Source organism: Cherax quadricarinatus, chromosome 38 (genome assembly GCF_038502225.1).
Source record: "Cherax quadricarinatus isolate ZL_2023a chromosome 38, ASM3850222v1, whole genome shotgun sequence".
In the NCBI taxonomy this organism is placed as follows: domain Eukaryota; kingdom Metazoa; phylum Arthropoda; class Malacostraca; order Decapoda; family Parastacidae; genus Cherax; species Cherax quadricarinatus.
In genome coordinates this window covers 21,637,441-21,662,456 of record NC_091329.1, presented here as the reverse complement: position 1 = coordinate 21,662,456, position 25,016 = coordinate 21,637,441, and the positions used below count along the sequence as shown (strand labels likewise).

The 25,016-nt window shown below is 37.9% G+C and overlaps 1 protein-coding gene across 1 annotated transcript; it reads right to left on the bottom strand.

Moving 5' to 3' along the window:
• Nucleotides 1-209: 209 nt before the first annotated feature.
• Nucleotides 210-16,913, bottom strand: LOC128693047 (integumentary mucin C.1-like). The gene is made up of 3 exons (XM_053782551.2): nucleotides 16,700-16,913; nucleotides 16,494-16,534; nucleotides 210-1,248 (listed from the first exon to the last, which is right to left on the bottom strand). Exons 1-3 carry the CDS (start codon nucleotides 16,724-16,726, stop codon nucleotides 471-473), a joined length of 846 nt encoding a protein of 281 aa, XP_053638526.1. The 5' UTR covers nucleotides 16,727-16,913; the 3' UTR covers nucleotides 210-470.
• Nucleotides 16,914-25,016: the final 8,103 nt, after the last annotated feature.

The window sequence follows — 25,016 nt, the reverse complement described above, 5'->3', positions numbered from 1 at the left end:
ATCGATAAAATCTTTAGTGGTCGTAATGTCTCTTGATAAAGATACCGAAGTGTTGAACATTGGTGTTATCAACAAACTTGTTGGTATTTAATACTCTTGATTTAATACTTGTCTGATAAAGGAACACCGAGAAATCTTGGTACAGAGAACACGACATTGTACGACTCGATTGACAAAACGTAGTGTATTAAAGGAATAATTAAATCATATTGCTACTTAGTCTTTATTGGTGAAACATATAAGTATCAACACGGGTATGTTGTGCTCACGTTACATAGTCTTTGTTTCATCATATTCTTCAGTATTATTATATGCAGTTTTGCTCCCTATAATGAAAATAAAATATTGAAAAACGAACAAGGGATACATTAGTATTATCATAGGCACCATTTATCCTTCTCTAATAAGGTAATAAATCACTAGATAGAAGTGGAGAAACCATTGTAGAGATGGAAAAGTATAACACAGGATCAAGCCAGAGCATATGGGCAGACAAGCTTGTTAGTTACGCAAGAGTAAGTGTTTTTATTGAACACTTTACCACCAGTACAAGTGTACTTACGGAGGATAAGCTTGCCTGACGCAGATTTCTTACAAGTGTAGTACTTGTTACACTTACACTCAGGGTAGGCATACACTCCTACTGCTTTATTAAAACACGTTGCAACCTTGCACCTAGGCGTGGTAGTGGTGGTGGTAGGAGTGGTGGTGGTGGTAGGAGTGGTGGTGGTGGTAGGAGTGGTGGTGGTGGTGGTGGTGGTAGTAGTAGTAGTAGTGGTGGTGGCGGTAGGATTGATGGTGGTGGTAGGAACGGCATTAGTAGAAGTGGGAGTGATAGTAGGAGCATAAATAGTAGGAGTGGGTGAGGTGGCACGAGCAGTATTGGTAGCGCTGGGAGTGGTGGTAGGGTTGGTAATGGTAGCGCTGGGATTGGTGGTAGGGTTGGTAATGGTAGCTCTGGGAGTGGTGGTAGGGTTGGTAATGGTAGCGCTGGGAGTGGTGGTAGGGTTGGTAATGGTAGCAGTGGGAGTGGTGGTAGTGGAGGTAATGGTATCACTGGGAGTTGTGGTGGTGATGGTATTTGCTTCTGGATCAAGAGTGGTTGTAGTTAAGCTGTTTCCATCAATATCAACGCCTGCACAGATACGGTGAGGGCCAAGATCTGTGCAGAAGCCTGCTTCACCAGTTACATTGTCGACTATACAACCAAGGCGTTCACACATTATATCCCTGCGACACGTCTCACCTCTGTAAGGGGAAACGCAGCTTGCAGATAAACAATACTAACTAAAAAATAAGAGAATCACTCAAAAAATTTTTTTAAAACAATAACTGTATAAAATGTATTAATTGGAAATTGATAATTTCCATCAGCTGCATCAAAATGTTTTTGAAGGACATTTTGCAAGGAAAATATTTATACTTATTCACTGATATTCATACAAGGAATGCTAATTTGGCAAGGTTTTGAAAATATGTATTTACATCTTCAAGTTATATATATATATATATATATATATATATATATATATATATATATATATATATATATATATATATATATATATATATATATATATATATATATATATATATATATATATATATATATATATATATATATATATATATATATATATATATATATATATATATATATATATATATATATATATATATATATATTATTGTGATCACGAACGAGTGTCCTTGGGTAGCGAGTACAACATTCAGTTCCGCTGGATGTCCTACTCTTAAGGATCGGATGGTCCAGTGGATTAGGGCGTCATGTGTTGTCGTCCACCATGAGGCAGGCCAAAGCAGCATGGGTTCGAGTCCTTGGCTAGTGCAGTGTTGTTACATATATATATATATATATATATATATATATATATATATATATATATTTGGGGTCCACCTCTGGTGTAAATTGTGGGACCCATAGCCTCGGAGAAGTGGATAAAAAGGCTTCAAGGAAAAATATTTGGATTTCTTCCTGAAGCCGTTTGAATATTCCACTTCCCCTACCACCCCATCTTTTTATATTTTTTTTTTACTAATAGGAATATTTTATTACATAATATGGTACAGAAGATCCAAGAGATACACTATTGATATAAAGGTGGCACATACGGTACATGTTACGTGTGTATCACCGATTATAAGGCGAAAATCTCATCCAGCTCCTCAGAGCTGGGGCGTGTGCCCAAAATACAGCAGGCATTACCCCTTTGAACAGCCGCACTGAGCCGCTGGAACAGAAAACTAGCTGCCCTGGGATCCCTAGTTACCCTGATGAGTCTTTTTCCCAGCTCCTTAAGGAATTTAGATGCACTCTTTCCCCGTGAGCCAAGGGTCTCTGAGCCTATGGGAACAAACATATAATGATGGGCAAGTTCTCCATATTTTCTAGACTTTTGGGACTCCCTGAAGCTGGCAGCTGCCCCTCCTTCCTCCCTGGTGTATTGGAGATAGGTATCAGCCAAGGTAGATGCACATGTATAGTCCCACACCACCTGCTTCCCATCTGTCCAGGCTTGAAGGGTGATACCATCTGGACGCTTCTGGCTGCCATCAGATCTGCATAGTTGGGGTGGCTCCCTTACTGCTGGGCATCCAGCTGTTGTGAGGCTCCTCTTGATAATGTTATTAACCTCATGTCTTGCAATCTTTCCCTCGGATTTACAGCACACAAGACCATGGTACCCGAATCGGTCTGCTGCTTCACTGCCACAAATACACCTGTGTTCGGCGAGAATAGGGGCGGCAAGTCGAAGGGCAACACCGATGCGGATGGTCTGTGGGTCGAGACGTGTGCCAAGGCTGGAGTTGGGAACAGCCAACAGAAAGTCCCCAGCATGAGGGGCTCTCACTGCCAGGAGGCGGGCTCTATCCTTCCCTGACACACTCTGAAGCATTGTTGAGGCAATATTTTCCACTATTGGACCATCCCAGTGCGATTGTTTGTAGTTGTTGGGGGGAGCAGGTCTGGCTCCAGAGCCCGTTAGATTATCCCAGATCATTGCTCCGTCAATGAATTTTTGGTCCTGGACTCCTATCTTGTCCCTAAGATGTTCAGGGAGAATCGTTGCTACAAGCTCTCTGGATGCAATACACGAGGACAGAAAAGCAGGTAACGCAATCTGTGATGACTTGCGGACACCAATGCCTCCTAGTCTGACTGGAAGTGTAGCTTGGTTCCACTGCCCGTCTTCTAGAGTAAGGTTAAGTACTTTCGTAAAAATCTGCCTCAGAATACTGTCATATTCGTGCAGTATAGGGTTATCATATGAAGGTGCACATCTTAGGAAATATGTCAACCTGGGCAGACTCAAGCACTTTGTGAGAAGGTACAAGGCATCGTGGGTGTCCAGATTGCCTATTCGTTGTTCCATTCTCCTTAACTCTTCCAATTTCTTCCTGAGAATTGTGTCAATGGCATTGCTTCCCAGAGGTGCTCCTAGCAAGACACTTATTTGTGGGGGCAATGACTGCTGCTCCTGGTAGTTTTGATCTCACTGCATTTATCACTTGTTGACTGACTGAGATGATTTCACATTTGGATGGATTCAGGATGAGACCCATTTTCTGTCCCCGTGTCATTACCTGTGTAAGGTCATGTAGGAGGGACTCTTTTGTACCTGCGAGTGTGCCATCATCTAGGAACCAGATGTTTAGCTCGCTGGTCAGTCTGACTGTGATTTCCCTAACTGCTATACAGAAGAGAAATGGTGCAAGAGGATCTCCTTGTTGGACACCCTCCGATGATGTAATTTCATGCTCTCCAAAGAGAAGCATTGATTCCTTGCTATACCCGGCTGAAACAAAAGGGAAGAGACCAGGGAAATGTTCTTGTACTGCTGCTAATACCACGTCTCTTTTCAGGAGATTGAACGCATTCTTGAAATCTAATTTTACCACTGCATTGTCCTCAGGCAGGTTGTTGATATACGCCCTTGTTGCATGAACCGCTGCTTCACTTCCTTGAGAGACCCCAAAGCCAAGCTGGTTTGGTTGAAGCATCATGGCTGCCTGTGCACGAATACTTCGGACAGCAGATTTGGATACGAGGCGGCGTAAGGTGTTGCCTACTGCAATTGGCCGAATTCCTCCATCCTTCTTTTTAAGTGCACAAAGTGTTGCACCAAAAAAGAAAGGTCTAATTTCATCAGGGATCAGACCAGCCAAGGAATTGTTGACGAACCTTGTGATCTCTGAAAGCAGTGTCTCTGCAATTTCCCCAATAACTGGATTAACCATTTCCTTTAAATGCTGTGGCCTTATTCCAGTGTAACCCCCAGCAGAGCCAGATGGGAACGACATTATTGCTTTGTAAATGTCTGAGTCTTCCACTATCAATGGTTCCATAGTGGGGACAGAGGTGTTGGACCTGTTGGTGCCACTGGTTTCCCTGGCAGGGTGCTTTCCTCTAAGTGCTTCAGCCGTGTCAGCATCCCTGGGAGCAACTGTATCTTCACTGGTAATAATTCTTATTGCCCCCACTGTGTTGCCCTCTTCAATTTTCTTGCTCACCTGGACTCTGACTTTTTCACTGTCAGTAGAGTGAGTGGGGGTTCTGCCATATATATATATATATATATATATATATATATATATATATATATATATATATATATATAACAACACTGCACTAGCCAAGGATTCGAACCCATGTAATGGCCTGCGTCATGGTAAGCGAGAACCACATGACGCTTTAAACCACAGGACCACCGTCATGTGGTTCTCACTTACCATGAGGCAGGCCATTACAACATGGGTTCGAATCCTTGGCTAGCGCAGTGCTGTTATTGATCAATAACACTCGTTCGTGGTTACAATAATATATATATATATATATATATATATATATATATATATATATATATATATATATATATATATATATATATATTATATAATGCCGAATAAGTAAAATTGGTCAGTTAGCAAGAACTCATTTAAAATTAAATCCTTTCTAAAATTATCTCTTAAATATTTAAGGATATATTTTATTTAATGTTAATGTAAAAACTAATAATTTTGTACCAAAAGTGACTTAGAAAACTTACGTAACCTTATTATAACAAGCGCAATTTAATTTAGCCTAATCCAGCTAAATATATTTTAGATATGTTTACAATAATATAATAATAAACACAATGAAATATACTTTTTTCGTTAGGTTCAGAATGATGATTTTGTTGCGAAATTATTCATTCACAAATTTTCGCTTGCCTTATTCGGCAAGAAGAGCTTTGCTATTTAACCCAAAATCGCTAATTTTATCTATTCGGCACGACGTATATATATGACGGGTTGTTTGGTTAGTTGGAATTAGAGCCAAGCTACTACACGTAGGATCATTAACCTGGAAAGACAGAAATACAGTGTAATGAGATTCTTTAACTCCAATGTTTGGCCCAGAGTGAGTTTTATCAAGTCACAAATACGTTTAGAGGGTGAACTTGTATATATAGGACGCACAGTGACGTGAAGTCAGATGGGGTCTGACGATCTTAGATGTCGACGATGTCTAGAAGCCTCGCTAATCACCGCCACTGACACCATAGAACATAATACTGGAAGCTACAAAATTTCAAAAACATTAGCATACATGATACTAAATTAGGCAAAGCACTACTTACCTAACAAAATAGGAATCACACGATCTTATTGTCTACCTGTCCTTATCTCATGTCATTTTTCAGGGCACTGTGTGTCACTCGCACCTCGGTCTCTGCCTATATATACAGGAATGTAGATAAATGGTCCATAGAACCATTCTTCACTTATCTAACTTATAGGCATAACCTACTTCCACATGTGGATTTGTCCACTGATATTGCCTACGACTGCTTCACTTCACCTGTCTACAGTATATAAGCCATTTTGCGCATATGCTATATTCTTTTGAAGATTGATGGACTTATTACATCGACTCCAGGCTGAGGGACTGATTACCTCAAACTCCTGTTCTTCACCATTCTTCTTTGTGTAGGACTGATGAAGCCACTGCTTGGCGAAACGTTTCCTCAGTAAAGATACTCAAGTGTTGCACATGTGTCTAATTCATCAAGTTGATTGAACGTAAGATAAGCTAATGAAGTCAATCACTGTGACTTATTTCTGATCAGAAGACACATTCTCCAGTTATTTCACAGAAACCAGTTTAATAAAAATTGGCACATGATAACCTATATAACAGAGTCAAGAGATTGTTTATTTTGAGGAAAACACATCAACAACGAAAGTTTAAAGCTGACCAGAAGACGCATTTTTCAGTTATTACATATAATCCGGTAAAATTTGTGCCTACACAGACTAAACCCATGAAACGTTCCATCCATTTCACACGCTGTATCAACTATTGAAGATTGATGTCGTTCACAACTGTCATATTTTAATCTGAGGAATGTGGTAACCTTTTATTTAGGAGTCATATAGCACCTCTGGAATGGGAGCCATTCAAATTCGATCAAAGAGGGGAAAGATAGGTCCACATTCTTAGATCAAGAACGTGGACTCATCTTTCCCCTTGAGAGGGGATATAAATGAAATGCTGAATGTATCCAACCAGAACAGTAAGTACTCTTGATATGCAGTGGATTCAAGGTGGCCAAATTTAGATTCAGAAATGATATACGTAAGTACTGGTTGTAGTTGTAGATGAGTGAAACAACTCCCAGGTAGCGCTTCACCAGCAACAAGGCAAAATAATACAAGTAAGGTAAAATAATTCTAGACCATTTCGAGATTAAGTGTCAAAATGACATCTACAAGCTTCATTAAATATACCAACTTTTCTAAGCAGGATAAACCAGAGGTGGCTATCTCAAGGTATCACAGGCATGCCAATATTCCCATGAATCTTGTTCAAGATACATTACACAGAATCATATAACACAATAACTGTTGAGTAATGTTGCAGAAGCACTGATAAATTCCTTTACAGAACCACTGGCCAATCATGTTATAGATCCACTTGTGAATCAAGTGTCATAACACTTGTAAATCATGTATCCGTGTCACCAGCGAATCATGTTAAATAACAACCAGTGAATCATGTTACTGAATAACTGGTGAATCATGTTACTGAATAACTGGTGAATCATGTTACTGAATAACTGGTGAATCATGCTGCAGAACCACTGATGAATCGAATAACAGAGCCATCGGTGAAGCATGTGAGAGAATACTGATGAATCGTGTTACAGATCCACTGCTGATCATATAACAAAATCAGTGGGAATCATGTTACATAAACAGAGTAAATTACATAAGATAAATAATTAGTGAATAATAGAACCGATAGTGAATAATATAACAGAAGCACTTGTTAATAATATCACAGAACCACTGGTGAATAATGTAACAAAACTACTGGTGAATAATGTAACAGAACCACTGGTGAATAATGTAACAAAACTACTGGTGAATAATGTAACAGAACCACTGGTGAATAATGTAACAAAACTACTGGTGAATAATGTTACAGAACCACTGGTGAATAATGTAACAGAACCACTGGTGAATCATGTAACAAAACTACTGGTGAATAATGTAATAGAACAACTGGTGAATAATGTAACAAAACTAATGGTGAATAATGTAACAGAACTACTGGTGAATCATGTAACAAAACTACTGGTGAATAATGTAACAGAACTACTGGTGAATAATGTAACAAAACTACTGGTGAATAATGTAACAGAACTACTGGTGAATAATGTAACAGAACTACTGGTGAATAATGTAACAAAACTACTGGTGAATAATGTAACAGAACTACTGGTGAATAATGTAACAGAACTACTGTGATACTCCAATACTGAAACTATGTATAGTGCCAAAACAAAAGCATTCACATTGCTAAACTCACAAACTAGTATTTAGTCACTTAGCCATAATTGCTAAACTCACAAACTAGTATTTAGTCACTTAGCCATAATACCAACTTGCTTCATAATTTTGTAATATTTTAAACTTAAGATTTAATATAAGTCTGCCCGAAATGCCTAGCCATGCTAGGTGTTCTAGTGGTACACTCTGTAATTAGTATTTTACTACATGTAAACCACACAATAACCAAATTCTGTAAACTCAGCATTGTAATCCTTATAGAGAATAAACTTTGAATTTGAATTTGAATAATGTAACAGAACTACTGGTGAATAATGTAACAGAACTACTGGTGAATAATGTAACAGAACCACTGTACAGAACCACTGGTGAATAATGTAACAGAACCCTTGATGAACCACTGTACAGAACCACCGGTGTATAATGTAACAACCCCTGGTGAACCACTTTACAGACCCACTGGTGAATAATGTAACAAAACTACTGGTGAATAATGTAACAGAACCCCTGGTGAACCACTGTACAGAACCACTGGTGAATAATGTAACAACCCCTGGTGAACCACTTTACAGACCCACTGGTGAATAATGTAACAAAACTACTGGTGAATAATGTAACAGAACCACTGGTGAATAATGTAACAGAACCCCTGGTGAACCAGTGCAGAACCACTGGTGAATAATGTAGCAAAACTACTGGTGAATAATGTAACAGAGCCCCCGGTAAACCACTTTACACAACCACTGGTTAATCGTGTTATATATCCAGAGGTAATAATAATAATAATAATAATAATAATAATAATAATAATAATAATAATATCTTGATTTATTACAAGTACATGTACAAGGTATACAGTCCTAGCTGACATCAATGACATACTACTATATAGAAAGCCACTTGTTATGCCGAGCATTTCGGGGAAATTAGGATGCGACCCACACCAGTCCACTAACACCCAGGTACCCATTATTACAGATGGGGAACATGGACAACCGGTGTAAGGCAATCGAACCCGAACACTCGGCGGTGGCCACGGGCCACGTAACAACCGCTGGTAAATAATGTAACAATACCACCAGATAATCATATAACAGAACAACTTATGAATCATGTTTCAGAAACTGGTGAATCGTCTTACACATTCATTGGTGAATCATGTAACAGAGCTTCTGGAGAATCACATAACAGAACTACTGGAGAATCACATAACAGAACTACTGGAGAATCACGTAACAGAACTACTGGAGAATCACATAACAGAACTACTGGAGAATCACGTAACAGAACTACTGGAGAATCACATAACAGAACTACTGGAGAATCACGTAACAGAACTACTGGAGAATCACATAACAGAACTACTGGAGAATCAACTAACAGAACTATTGAAAAATAACATTACAGAACTACTGGAGAATCACATAACAGAACTACTGGAGAATCACATAACAGAACTACTGGAGAATCAAATAACAGAACTCCTGGAAAATCACGTTACAGAACTACTGGAGAATCACATAAAAGAACTACTGGAGAATCACGTAACTGAACTACTGGAGAATCACATAACAGAACTATTGGACAACCACGTAACAGAACTACTGGAGAATCACATAACAGAACTACTGGAGAATCACATAACAGAACTACTGGACAATCACATAACAGAAATACTGGAGAATCATTTAACAGAACTACGGGAGAATCACGTAACAGAACTACTGGAGAATCACATAACAGAACTACTGGAGAATCACGTAGCAGAACTACTGGAGAATCACATAACAGAACTACTGGAGAATCACATAACAGAACTACTGGAGAATGTAACAGAACTACTGGAGAATGTAACAGAACTACTGGAGAATCACATAACAGAACAACTGGAGAATCACATAACAGAACTACTGAAGAATCACGTAACAGAACTACTGGAGAATCAAATAACAGAACTACTGGAGAATCACGTAACAGAAATACTGGAGAATCACATAACAGAACTACTGGAGAATCACATAACAGAACTACTGGAGAATCACATAACAGAACTACTGGAGAATCACATAACAGAACTACTGGAGAATCATGTAACAGAACTACTAGTGAATATTGTAACAAAACTACTGGTGAATAATGTAACAGAACTACCGGTGAATAATGTAACAAAACTACTGGTGAATAATGTAACAGAACTACTGGTGAATAATGTAACAGAACTACCGGTGAATAATGTAACAAAACTACTGGTGAATAATGTAACAGAACTACCGGTGAATAATGTAACAAAACTACTGGTGAATAATGTAACAGAACTATTGGTGAATATTGTAACAAAACTACTGGTGAAGAATGTAACAGAACTACCGGTGAATAATGTAACAAAACTACTGGTGAATAATGTAACAGAACTACCGGTGAATAATGTAACAAAATTACTGGTGAATAATGTAACAGAACTACTGGTGAATAATGTAACAGAACTACCGGTGAATAATGTAACAAAACTACTGGTGAATAATGTAACAGAACTACCGGTGAATAATGTAACAAAACTACTGGTGAATAATGTAACAGAACTACTGGTGAATAATGTAAGAGAACTACTGGTGAATAATGTAACAACTACTGGTGAATAATGTAACAGAACCACTGTACAGAACCACTGGTGAATAATGTAACAGAACCCCTGGTGAACCACTGTGCAGAACCACTGGTGAATAATGTAACAGAACCCCTGGTGAACCACTTTACAGACCCACTGGTGAATAATGTAACAAAACTACTGGTGAATAATGTAACAGAACTACTGGAGAATCACATAACAGAACTACTGGAGAATCATGTAACAGAACTACTGGAGAATCACATAACAGAACTACTGGAGAATCATGTAACAAAACTACTGGAGAATCACATAACAGAACTACTGGTGAATCATGTAAGAGAACTACTGGAGAATCACATAACTACTGGAGAATCACATAACAGAACTACTGGAGAATTACATAACAGAACTACTAGAGAATCATGTAACAGAATTAATGGAGAGTCACATAACAGAACTACTGGAGAATCACATAACAGAACTACTGGAGAATCATGTAACAGAACTACTGGAGAATCATGTAACAGAACTACTGGAGAATCATGTAACAGAACTACTGGAGAATCATGTAACAGAACTACTGGAGAATAACGTAACAGAACTACTGGAGAATAATGTAACAGAAGTATTGGAGAATCATGTAACAGAACTACTGGAGAATCATGTAACAGAACTACTTGAAAATCGTGTAACAGAACTACTGGAGAATCATGTAACAGAACTACTGGAGAATAACGTAACAGAACTACTGGAGAATAATGTAACAGAAGTATTGGAGAATCATGTAACAGAACTACTGGAAAATCATGTAACAGAACTACTTGAAAATCGTGTAACAGAACTACTGGAGAATCATGTAACAGAACTACTGGAGAATCATGTAACAGAACTACTGGAGAATCAGGTAACAGAACTACTGGAGAATCATGTAACAGAACTACTGGAGAATCATGTAACATAACTACTGGAGAATCATGTAACAGAACTACTGGAGAATAACGTAACAGAACTACTGGAGAATAATGTAACAGAAGTACTGGAGAATCATGTAACAGAACTACCGGAGAATCATGTAACAGAACTACTGGAGAATAATGTAACAGAACTACTGGAGAATAATGTAACAAGTACTGGAGAATCATGTAACAGAACTACTGGAGAATCATGTAACAGAACTACTGGAGAATAATGTAACAGAACTACTGGAGAATCACATAACAACTACTGGAGAATCACATAACAGAACTACTGGAGAATCACATAACAGAACTACTGGAGAGACACATAACAGAACTACTGGAGAATCACATGACAGAACTACTTGAGAATCACATAACAGAACTACTGGAGAATCACATAACAGAACTACTGGAGAATCACATAACTACTGGAGAATCACATAACAGAACTACTGGAGAATCACATAACAGAACTACTGGAGAGTCACATAACAGAACTACTGGAGAATCACATGACAGAACTACTTGAGAATCACATAACAGAACTACTGGAGAATCATGTAACAGAACTACTAGTGAATATTGTAACAAAACTACTGGTGAATAATGTAACAGAACTACTGGTGAATAATGTAACAAAACTACTGGTGAATAATGTAACAACTACTGGTGAATCATGTAACAAAACTACTGGTGAATAATGTAACAGAACTACCGGTGAATAATGTAACAAAACTACTGGTGAATAATGTAACAGAACTACTGAAGAATATTGTAACAGAACTACTGGTGAATAATGTAAGAGAACTACTGGTGAATAATGTAACAAATTCTGGTGAATAATGTAACAGAACTACTGTACAGAACCACTGGTGAAAAATGTAACAGAACCCCTGGTGAATAATGTAACAGAACCACTGTACAGAACCACTGGTGAATAATGTAACAGAACCCCTGGTGAACCACTTTACAGACCCACTGGTGAATAATGTAACAAAAATACTGGTGAAAAATGTAACAGAATCCCTAGTGAACCACTACAGAACCACTGGTGAATAATGTAGCAGAATCCCTGGTGAACCACTTTACAGACCCACTGGTGAATAATGTAACAGAACTACTGGAGAATCATGTAACAGAACTACTGGAGAATCACATAACAGAACTACTGGAGAATCATGTAACAGAACTACTGGAGAATCACATAACAGAACTACTGGAGAATCATGTAACAGAACTACTGGAGAATAATGTAACAGAACTACTGGAGAATGATGTAACAGAACTACTGGAGAATCATGTAACAGAATTACTGGAGAATCATGTAACAGAACTACTTGAGAATCATGTAACAGAACTACTGGAGAATAATGTAACAGAACTACTGGAGAATCATGAAACAGAACTACTGGAGAATCATGTAACAGAATTACTGGAGAATCATGTAACAGAACTACTGGAGAATCATGTAACAGAACTACTGGAGAATCATGTAACAGAACTACTGGAGAGTAATGTAACAGAACTACTGGAGAATCATGTAAGAGAACTACTGGAGAATCATGTAACAGAACTACTGGAGAATCATATAACAACTACTGGAGAATCATGTAACAGAACTACTGGAGAATCATGTAACAAGTACTGGAGAATCATGTAACAGAACTACTGGAGAATCATGTAACAGAATTACTGGAGAATCATGTAACAGAACTACTGGAGAATCATGTAACAGAACTACTGGAGAATCATGTAACAGAACTACTGGAGAATCATGAAACAGAACTACTGGAGAATAATGTAACAAAACTACTGGAGAATGATGTAACAGAACTGGAGAATCATGTAACAACTACTGGAGAATCATGTAACAGAACTACTGGAGAATCATGTAACAGAACTACTGGAGAATAACGTAACAGAACTACTGGAGAATCAAGTAACAGAACTACTGGTGAATCATGTAACAGAACTACTGGAACATCATGTAACAGAACTACTGGAGAATCATGTAACAGAACTACTGGAGAATCATGTAACAGAACTACTGGAGAATAATGTAACAGAACTACTGGAGAATCAAGTAACAGAACTACTGGTGAATCATGTAACAGAACTACTGGAGAATCATGTAACAGAACTACTGGAGAATCATGTAACAGAACTACTGGAGAATCATGTAACAGAACTACTGGAGAATCATGTAACAGAACTATTGGAGAATCATGTAACAATTACTGGAGAATCATGTAACAGAACTACTGGAGAACCTTGTAACAGAGCTACTGGAGAATCATGTAACAGAACTACTGGAGAACCATGTAACAGAACTACTGGAGAATCATGTAACAGAACTACTAGAGAATCATGTAACAGAACTATTGGAGAATAACGTAACAGAACTACTGGAGAATAATGTAACAGAAGTACTGCAGAATCATGTAACAGAACTACTGGAGAATCGTGTAACAGAGCTATTGGAGAATAATGTAACAGAACTACTGGAGAATAATGTAACAGAAGTACTGGAGAATCAAGTAACAGAACTACTGGAGAATCATGTAACAGAGCTATTGGAGAATAATGTAACAGAACTACTGGAGAATAATGTAACAGAACTACTGGAGAATAATGTAACAGAAGTACTGGAGAATCATGTAACAGAACTACTGGAGAATCATGTAACAGAACTACTGGTGATTAATGTAACAGAGCTATTGGAGAATAATGTAACAGAGCTTTTGGAGAATAATGTAACAGAACTATTGGAGAATAATGTAACAGAACTACTGGAGAATAATGTAACAGAAGTACTGGAGAATCATGTAACAGAACCCCTGGTGAACCACTGTGCAGAACCACTGGTGAATAATGTAACAGAACCCCTGGTGAACCACTTTACAGACCCACTGGTGAATAATGTAACAAAACTACTGGTGAGTAATGTAACAGAACCCCTAGTGAACCACTACAGAACCACTTGTGAATAATGTAGCAGAATCCCTGGTGAACCACTTTACAGACCCACTGGTGAATAATGTAACAGAACTACTGGAGAATCATGTAACAGAACCCCTGGTGAACCACTTTACAGACCCACTGGTGAATAATGTAACAAAACTACTGGTGAATAATGTAACAGAACCCCTAGTGAACCACTACAGAACCACTGGTGAATAATGTAACAGAATCCCTGGTGAACCACTTTACACTAGTACTGAGAGCACAACATACTTACATGCAAGTGTACATTAGTACTGAGAGCACAACATACTTACATGCAAGTGCACACTAGTACTGAGAGCACAAAATACTTACATGCAAGTGCACACTAGTACTGAGAGCACAACATACTTACATGCAAGTGCACACTAGTACTGAGAGCACAACATACTTACATGCAAGTGCACACTAGTACTGAGAGCACAACATACTTACATGCAAGTGCACACTAGTACTGAGAGCACAACATACTTACATGCAAGTGCACACTAGTACTGAGAGCACAACATACTTACTTGCAAGTGCACACTAGTACTGAGAGCACAACATACTTACATGCAAGTGCACACTAGTACTGAGAGCACAACATACTTACATGCAAGTGCACACTAGTACTGAGAGCACAACATACTTACATGCAAGTGCACACTAGTACTGAGAGCACAACATACTTACATGCAAGTACACACTAGTACTGAGAGCACAACATACTTACATGCAAGTGCACACTAGTACTGAGAGCACAACATACTTACATGCAAGTGCACACTAGTACTGAGAGCACAACATACATGCAAGTGCACACTAGTACTGAGAGCACAACATACTTACATGCAAGTGCACACTAGTACTGAGAGCACAACATACATGCAAGTGCACACTAGTACTGAGAGCACAACATACTTACATGCAAGTGCACACTAGTACTGAGAGCATAACATACTTACATGCAAGTGCACACTAGTACTGAGAGCACAACATACTTACATGCAAGTGCACACTAGTACTGAGAGCACAACATACATGCAAGTGCACACTAGTACTGAGAGCACAACATACTTACATGCAAGTGCACACTAGTACTGAGAGCACAACATACTTACATACAAGTGCACACTAGTACTGAGAGCACAACATACTTACATAGAAGTGCACACTAGTACTGAGAGCACAACATACTTACATACAAGTGCACACTAGTACTGAGAGCACAACATACTTACATAGAAGTGCACACTTGTACTGAGAGCACAACATACTTACATACAAGTCCAAACTAGTACTGAGAGCACAACATACTTACATACAAGTGTACACTAGTACTGCGAGCACAACATACTTACATGCAAGTGTACACTAGTACTGAGAGCACAACATACTTACATATAAGTGTACACTAGTACTGAGAGCACAACATACTTACATACAAGTGTACACTAGTACTGAGAGCACAGCATACTTACATACAAGTGTACACTAGTACTGAGAGCACAAGATACTTACATACAAGTGTACACTAGTACTGAGAGCACAACATACTTACATACAAGTGTACACTAGTACTGAGAGCACAACATACTTACATACAAGTGTACACTAGTACTGAGAGCACAACATACTTACATACAAGTGTACACTAGTACTGAGAGCACAACATACTTACATACAAGTGTACACTAGTACTGAGAGCACAACATACTTACATACAAGTGTACACTAGTACTGAGAGCACAACATACTTACATACAAGTGTACACTAGTACTGAGAGCACAACATACTTACATACAAGTGTACACTAGTACTGAGAGCACAACATACTTACATACAAGTGTACACTAGTACTGAGAGCACAACATACTTACATACAAGTGTACACTAGTACTGAGAGCACAACATACTTACATACAAGTGTACACTAGTACTGAGAGCACAACATACTTACATACAAGTGTACACTAGTACTGAGAGCACAACATACTTACATACAAGTGTACACTAGTACTGAGAGCACAACATACTTACATACAAGTGTACACTAGTACTGAGAGCACAACATACTTACATACAAGTGTACACTAGTACTGAGAGCACAACAACACTGATCTGGAAAAAAAATATATGAAATTTATTTTATGTTTTTTAGATGTGCTAGTTTGGTTGTGTTGAAATTATTAAGTTTGGCTCATCAGAAATCGAGGTTTTTGTCTTGTAATATTTGGTACATATCTATTTGAAACTTCTCATGTGTGTTGTTTTGTTAATACTTACGAAAAGGGAGGTTGAATTATGCTTCATGGTGGTTTTAATAGTAGTATATTACTTGTAGCAGTTACCAAGCAGGAGGATGAGGGTACAAAGTCTAGTGATGGCTCCTGCAAACAAAAATTTTTTCGGTTAGTGAGAGCAACTTTTATTACGTCCGGCACCTAGAGCACTTGCAGGTGTTAACACTGTCGTTCAGGTTGTGTCCAAGATAAGTATCTCGTGTCGTTTATATAGCTGGCACAGTGAAGCACAGCTGCGTACTCCAGTTTGAGTCTAATACAGGTGATAAATTCCACGCTCCGAGGAATTTATTAGGTATTTCCCGAAAGGGAACATACATACATATCGTAATTGTAACTTTCAACACTGGAATGTCTTAGAGAAACTTAGGGATTGTTTGGGCTTTGTAGGTGTCAATTTGCATCTTTATTTATCTAAATAAAACAGTTATGTCTGTATGATAACTCAACGATTGTTTTAAATGGTTTTAAATTTTCATTGTTAATGAATCTTCTAGGAAGGATTGGCAGCCCTAAATCATGTACGTTCCTTGTGCCCCCAGGGTACTTTCTCGTGTATCAGTTTCACACCTGTGCCTCAGTAGCACCACCTCTTGTTTGTGTCACAGCGACAAATCATGGTAAACAACCATCGTAGCGATCACCCAAGACCTCTGTACCGAGTCATTATAACTCTCGTAGTTTTCATAGTACATTCAATAACCATAGTAAGAGGACTTGTTACAACTGTGGTTACCGTGGCCATATTGCAGTTAATTGTCCTGATAGTTACCCTAAGAGGCGTCGTACTGATGATGAGTACCAGTCAGATCTGCCGTACTGTACTTATCATAGAATACCTGGACGTGACACATCTGAGTGCAGTGCTCTCTATAACCTTCAGTACTCTCGATCTTTCAGTGGCTGTTCCAACCGCAGAACCAGGAGAGGAAACAGAGGTCGTGGTTCTCAGACTAGCCAGAACCAGGCTCATTCTTCCAATTCGGGGGAATTCGAGCTCCCCAGTCAAACCGTTCCGTGGTAACAGTAGGTGACAATGAGTACACCATCCCCGTTCGTAATTCCTTTGATGCCTTAAGCAGTCTCGAGAACGACAATCTCGCTGATGATGTTGCTTCACACGTCTCCGACGTAGATGATTTTAGGGATGAAGTGGAACAAACCTTTTCTGATGAAAACCCTCCTGTTTGTTTGCACATAACTTCCAATGCAACGATAGGTCCCATAGTACAAGTATCTGTTTTTAATGCTCCCGCTCATGTGTTCATGGACTCTGGTGCGCAAGTCAATATTATCAAGTCTAGTTTATTTAAGGATAGGCAGTTACGCCATGTCCTTCTCGTAGAACCGACTCATGTGTCCTCCCCTAGTGGAGTAGCTGGTTCTCGCCTGTGTGTCGGACTTCCTTGCTGTCGACCATATTACTTTCTCTGGTGATCTACTGGGATTTGCTTCTATGAGAGATTTACGCATTGTGCTTGACCCTTACCGATGGCATGCCCAAGTTGATAACTTGATCGTACCATTTTGGGGTTACTAACTTGGATCTGAGATCTACCATACTTCCGCAGAGTACGAAGTTTGGTTTAAGTCCTTACAAGCCAGTGCATTTTCCAGTAGCGAACCCAAACGGTCAGGCATTGGTGATCCTGTCACTTCTGTCTGTGTTCCACTTACAACTTCAGGCATGCAAGATAGTGTCCAGTTGCCTCAAGTGTCCGAGGAACCTCAGACTACCTTGAGTGCTGAGCTTATCCCTGCAGTGTCTGCTAGTTCAAGTAGTAGTTTCTCCACAGGGGACACCTTGTCGGAAAACGATTACTTGCAACTAGTAGTGCCATCTCTTGTTTATGTCACATGCCGTCTACAGACAGACGTTTCTGTCGCGGCTAGTGCCCTCACTAGAGTGTCTGTTGTTGTTCCTTGTGTTCCAGATGGTGATAACGTCCTAGTTGACAGTGATTCCTGCAAAGTCAAGGGTTTGTTTGTTGAGCCATCCTTACATGTTGTAAGAGATAGTAAGATCCATTTTTTCCTTGCTAACACTTCTGGTCACAGTGTTCGCCTCAGAGCGAATACCAGTATTGTTGATCTTGTTCACTACCCTTACCCTGTTCAGGTTGTGGATGACTTGTCACATATTCGGCACGACATATGTATTTATATATGCAGGACAAGCCACGGGTGGGTGGAAATCTTTAGCTCAAGTACTTTCACACTTCTCAGCGTGAAAGTACTTGAGCTAAAGATTTCCAATCCCCGTGGCTTGTCCTGCATATATAAATAGATATGTCGTGCCGAATATGTAAAACTTGCGATCTTGGCTTAAATGGCAACGTTCATCTTGCCATATAACACAAGTGAAAATTTGTGTGTGCAATAATTTCGCAAAAAATCATTCTGAACCTAACGAAAAAGATATATTTCATTGTGTTTGTTTAGTATTAAATTATTGTAAACGTATCTAAAATGTATGAAGTTGGATTAGGGTAAAATAAATTGAGCTTGTTATAATATAGGGAGGTACCACTTCTGGAACTTTATTGGGGACCCTCATCCTCAGAGAAGATAATAAACGTACCTCAAGGAAAACTCAAGGTTTTCCCCAGAGCTGTTTGAATATTTTCTTCTCCTACCACCCCCTATATTTTATGTTCTATAAGAAATTTTATTAATAGACAGAATACATTGACAGAAAACATAAACATGAATACATTGGTATAATATACTATCAAAGATTATGAATCTCCTCCAGCTCCTCTGAAGCTGGACGCGAACCAAGTATGCAGCATGCATTCCCCCCTGGATGGCCACGCTGAGGCGCTGGAACATGAAAGTGGCTGCCCTTGGGGTCCCTGGTGGTGTCGACGAGTCTGGAACCCAGTTCTTGAAGGAAAGGCGTGGCATTTTTTCCCCATGATCCCAAGGTCTCTGATCCCACTGGGACAAATTGATACTGTTGGCTTATGTCCCTGTACACACACACACACACACACACACACACACACACACACATATATATATATATATATATATATATATATATATATATATATATATATGTCGTGCCGAATATGCAGAACTTGCGATCTTGGCTTAAATAGCAACGCTCATCTTGCCATATAGGACAAGTGAAAATTTGTGTATGCAATAATTTCGCCAAAATCATTCTGAACCTAACGAAAAAAAATATATTTCACTGTGTTTGTTTAGTATTAAATTATTGTAAAAAATCTAAAATATATATAGTTGGGTTAGGCTAAAATAAATTGTTCTTGTTATAATAAGGTTAGGTAAGTTTTCTAAGTTCCTTTTGGTGCAAAATTATAAATTTTTACATCAACATTAATGAAAAAAATATATCTTTAAACGTGTAAGAGAAAATTTCAGAAAGGACTTAATTTTAAATGAGTTCTTTCTAATTGACCAGTTTTACATATTTGGGTGTTAATGTTGCAGTTTAAAAACTGTAGTGTAAAGCACCCTTCTGGCAAGACAGTGATGGAGTGAATGATGGTGAAAGTTTTTCTTTTTCGGGCCACCCTGCCTTGGTGGGAATCGGCCGGTGTGATAATAAAATAATAAATAATATATATATATATATATATATATATATATACATATATATATATACATATATATATATATATACATATATATATACATATATATATATATATATATACATATATATATATATATATACATATATATATATATATATATATATATATATATATATATATATATATATATAGGTAGTAGGTTGGTAGACAGCAACCACCCAGGGAAGTACTACCGTCCTGCCAGATGACTGTGAAACAGAAACCTGTAACTGTTTTGCATGATGGTAGGATTGCTGGTTTCTTTTTCTGTCTCATAAACACGCTAGATAACAGGGATATCTTGCTACTCTTACTAACACTTTGGTCACACTTCACAGACACGCACATGCATATATATATATATATATACATACATCTAGGTTTTTCTCCTTTTTCTAAATAGTTCTTGTTCTTCTTTATTTCTTCTATTGTCCATGGGGAAGTGGAAAAGAATCTTTCCTCCGTAAGCCATGCGTGTCGTATGAGGCGACTAAAATGCCGGGAGCAATGGGCTAGTAACCCCTTCTCCTGTAGACACTTACTAAAAAAGAGAAGAAGAAAAACTTTATAAAACTGGGATGCTTAAATGTGCGTGGATGTAGTGCGAATGACAAGAAACAGATGATTGCTGATGTTATGAATGAAAAGAAGTTGGATGTCCTGGCCCTAAGCGAAACAAAGCTGAAGGGGGTAGGAGAGTTTCAGTGGGGGGAAATAAATGGGATTAAATCTGGAGTATCTGAGAGAGTTAGAGCAAAGGAAGGGGTAGCAGTAATGTTAAATGATCAGTTATGGAAGGAGAAAAGAGAATATGAATGTGTAAATTCAAGAATTATGTGGATTAAAGTAAAGGTTGGATGCGAGAAGTGGGTCATAATAAGCGTGTATGCACCTGGAGAAGAGAGGAATGCAGAGGAGAGAGAGATTTTGGGAGATGTTAAGTGAATGTATAGGAGCCTTTGAACCAAGTGAGAGAGTAATTGTGGTAGGGGACCTGAATGCTAAAGTAGGAGAAACTTTTAGAGAGGGTGTGGTAGGTAAGTTTGGGGTGCCAGGTGTAAATGATAATGGGAGCCCTTTGATTGAACTTTGTATAGAAAGGGGTTTAGTTATAGGTAATACATATTTTAAGAAAAAGAGGATAAATAAGTATACAAGATATGATGTAGGGCGAAATGACAGTAGTTTGTTGGATTATGTATTGGTAGATAAAAGACTGTTGAGTAGACTTCAGGATGTACATGTTTATAGAGGGGCCACAGATATATCAGATCACTTTTTAGTTGTAGCTACACTGAGAGTAAAAGGTAGATGGGATACAAGGAGAATAGAAGCATCAGGGAAGAGAGAGGTGAAGGTTTATAAACTAAAAGAGGAGGCAGTTAGGGTAAGATATAAACAGCTATTGGAGGATAGATGGGCTAATGAGAGCATAGGCAATGGGGTCGAAGAGGTATGGGGTAGGTTTAAAAATGTAGTGTTAGAGTGTTCAGCAGAAGTTTGTGGTTACAGGAAAGTGGGTGCGGGAGGGAAGAGGAGCGATTGGTGGAATGATGATGTAAAGAGAGTAGTAAGGGAGAAAAAGTTAGCATATGAGAAGTTTTTACAAAGTAGAAGTGATGCAAGGAGGGAAGAGTATATGGAGAAAAAGAGAGAGGTTAAGAGAGTGGTGAAGCAATGTAAAAAGAGAGCAAATGAGAGAGTGGGTGAGATGTTATCAACAAATTTTGTTGAAAATAAGAAAAAGTTTTGGAGTGAGATTAACAAGTTAAGGAAGCCTAGAGAACAAATGGATTTGTCAGTTAAAAATAGGAGAGGAGAGTTATTAAATGGAGAGTTAGAGGTATTGGGAAGATGGAGGGAATATTTTGAGGAATTGTTAAATGTTGATGAAGATAGGGAAGCTGTGATTTCGTGTATAGGGCAAGGAGGAATAACATCTTGTAGGAGTGAGGAAGAGCCAGTTGTGAGTGTGGGGGACGTTCGTGAGGCAGTAGGTAAAATGAAATGGGGTAAGGCAGCCGGGATTGATGGGATAAAGATAGAAATGTTAAAAGCAGGTGGGGATATAGTTTTGGAGTGGTTGGTGCAATTATTTAATAAATGTATGGAAGAGGGTAAGGTACCTAGGGATTGGCAGAGAGCATGCATAGTTCCTTTGTATAAAGGCAAAGGGGATAAAAGAGAGTGCAAAAATTATAGGGGGATAAGTCTGCTGAGTATACCTGGTAAAGTGTATGGTAGAGTTATTATTGAAAGAATTAAGAGTAAGACGGAGAATAGGATAGCAGATGAACAAGGAGGCTTTAGGAAAGGTAGGGGGTGTGTGGACCAGGTGTTTACAGTGAAACATATAAGTGAACAGTATTTAGATAAGGCTAAAGAGGTCTTTGTGGCATTTATGGATTTGGAAAAGGCGTATGACAGGGTGGATAGGGGGGCAATGTGGCAGATGTTGCAAGTGTATGGTGTAAGAGGTAGGTTACTGAAAGCAGTGAAGAGTTTTTACGAGGATAGTGAGGCTCAAGTTAGAGTATGTAGGAAAGAGGGAAATTATTTCCCAGTAAAAGTAGGCCTTAGACAAGGATGTGTGATGTCACCGTGGTTGTTTAATATATTTATAGATGGGGTTGTAAGAGAAGTAAATGCGAGGGTCTTGACAAGAGGCGTGGAGTTAAAAGATAAAGAATCACACACAAAGTGGGAGTTGTCACAGCTGCTCTTTGCTGATGACACTGTGCTCTTGGGAGATTCTGAAGAGAAGTTGCAGAGATTGGTGGATGAATTTGGTAGGGTGTGCAAAAGAAGAAAATTAAAGGTGAATACAGGAAAGAGTAAGGTTATGAGGATAACAAAAAGATTAGGTGATGAAAGATTGAATATCAGATTGGAGGGAGAGAGTATGGAGGAGGTGAATGTATTCAGATATTTGGGAGTGGACGTGTCAGCGGATGGGTCTATGAAAGATGAGGTGAATCATAGAATTGATGAGGGAAAAAGAGTGAGTGGTGCACTTAGGAGTCTGTGGAGACAAAGAACTTTGTCCTTGGAGGCAAAGAGGGGAATGTATGAGAGTATAGTTTTACCAACGCTCTTATATGGGTGTGAAGCATGGGTGATGAATGTTGCAGCGAGGAGAAGGCTGGAGGCAGTGGAGATGTCATGTCTGAGGGCAATGTGTGGTGTGAATATAATGCAGAGAATTCGTAGTTTGGAAGTTAGGAGGAGGTGCGGGATTACCAAAACTGTTGTCCAGAGGGCTGAGGAAGGGTTGTTGAGGTGGTTCGGACATGTAGAGAGAATGGAGCGAAACAGAATGACTTCAAGAGTGTATCAGTCTGTAGTGGAAGGAAGGCGGGGTAGGGGTCGGCCTAGGAAAGGTTGGAGAGAGGGGGTAAAGGAGGTTTTGTGTGCGAGGGGCTTGGACTTCCAGCAGGTATGCATGAGCGTGTTTGATAGGAGTGAATGGAGACAAATGGTTTTTAATACTTGACGTGCTGTTGGAGTGTGAGCAAGGTAACATTTATGAGGGGGTTCAGGGAAACCGGCGGGCCGGACTTGAGTCCTGGAGATGGGAAGTACAGTGCCTGCACTCTGAAGGAGGGGTGTTAATGTTGCAGTTTAAAAACTGTAGTGTAAAGCACCCTTCTGGCAAGACAGTGATGGAGTGAATGATGGTGAAAGTTTTTCTTTTTCGGGCCACCCTGCCTTGGTGGGAATCGGCCAGTGTGATAATAAAAATAAAAATAATATATATATATATATATATATATATATATATATATATATATATATATATATATATATATATATATATATATATATTTAGCTGGAGAGAGTTTCGGGGGTCAACGCCCACGCGGCCCGGTCTGTGACCGAATAGGCAGAACTTGCCATCTTGGCTTAAATAGCAACGCTCATCTTGCTATATAGGACAAGTGAAAATTTGTGGAGGCAATAATTTCGCCAAAATCATTCTGAACCTAACGAAAAAAATATATTTCACTGTGTTTGTTTAGTATTAAATTATTGTAAACAAATCTAAAATATATACAGTTGGATTAGGCTAAAATAAATTGTTCTTGTTATAATAAGGTTAGGTAAGTTTTCTAAGATTCTTTTGGATCAAAATTAAAATTTTTTACATTAACATTAATGAAAAAATATATCTTTAAACGTATAAGAGAAAATTTTAGAAAGGACTTAATTTTAAATGAGTTCTTGATAATTGACCAGTTTTACATATTCGGCACGACATATATATATATATATATATATATATATATATATATATATATATATATATATATATATATATATATATATATATATATATATATATATATATATATATATATATATATATATATATATATATATATATATATATATATATATATATATATATATATATATATATATATATATATATATATATATATATATATATATATATATATATATATATATATATATATATATATATATATATATATATATATATATATATATATATATATATATATATATATATATATATATATATATATATATATATATATATATATATATATATATATATATATATATATATATATATATATATATATATATATATATATATATATATATATATATATATATATATATATATATATATATATATATATATATATATATATATATATATATATA

Coding starts and splice junctions, on each gene's coding strand:
- LOC128693047 (XM_053782551.2), bottom strand. CDS start 16,726: ATGAAGCATAATTCAACCTCCCTTTTC. Junction 16,535..16,699: donor ATAATTCAACCTCCCTTTTC/GTAAGTATTAAC, acceptor TTTTTTTTCCAG/ATCAGTGTTGTTGTGCTCTC. Junction 1,249..16,493: donor GTACTAGTGTACACTTGTAT/GTAAGTATGTTG, acceptor TTCCCCTTACAG/AGGTGAGACGTGTCGCAGGG.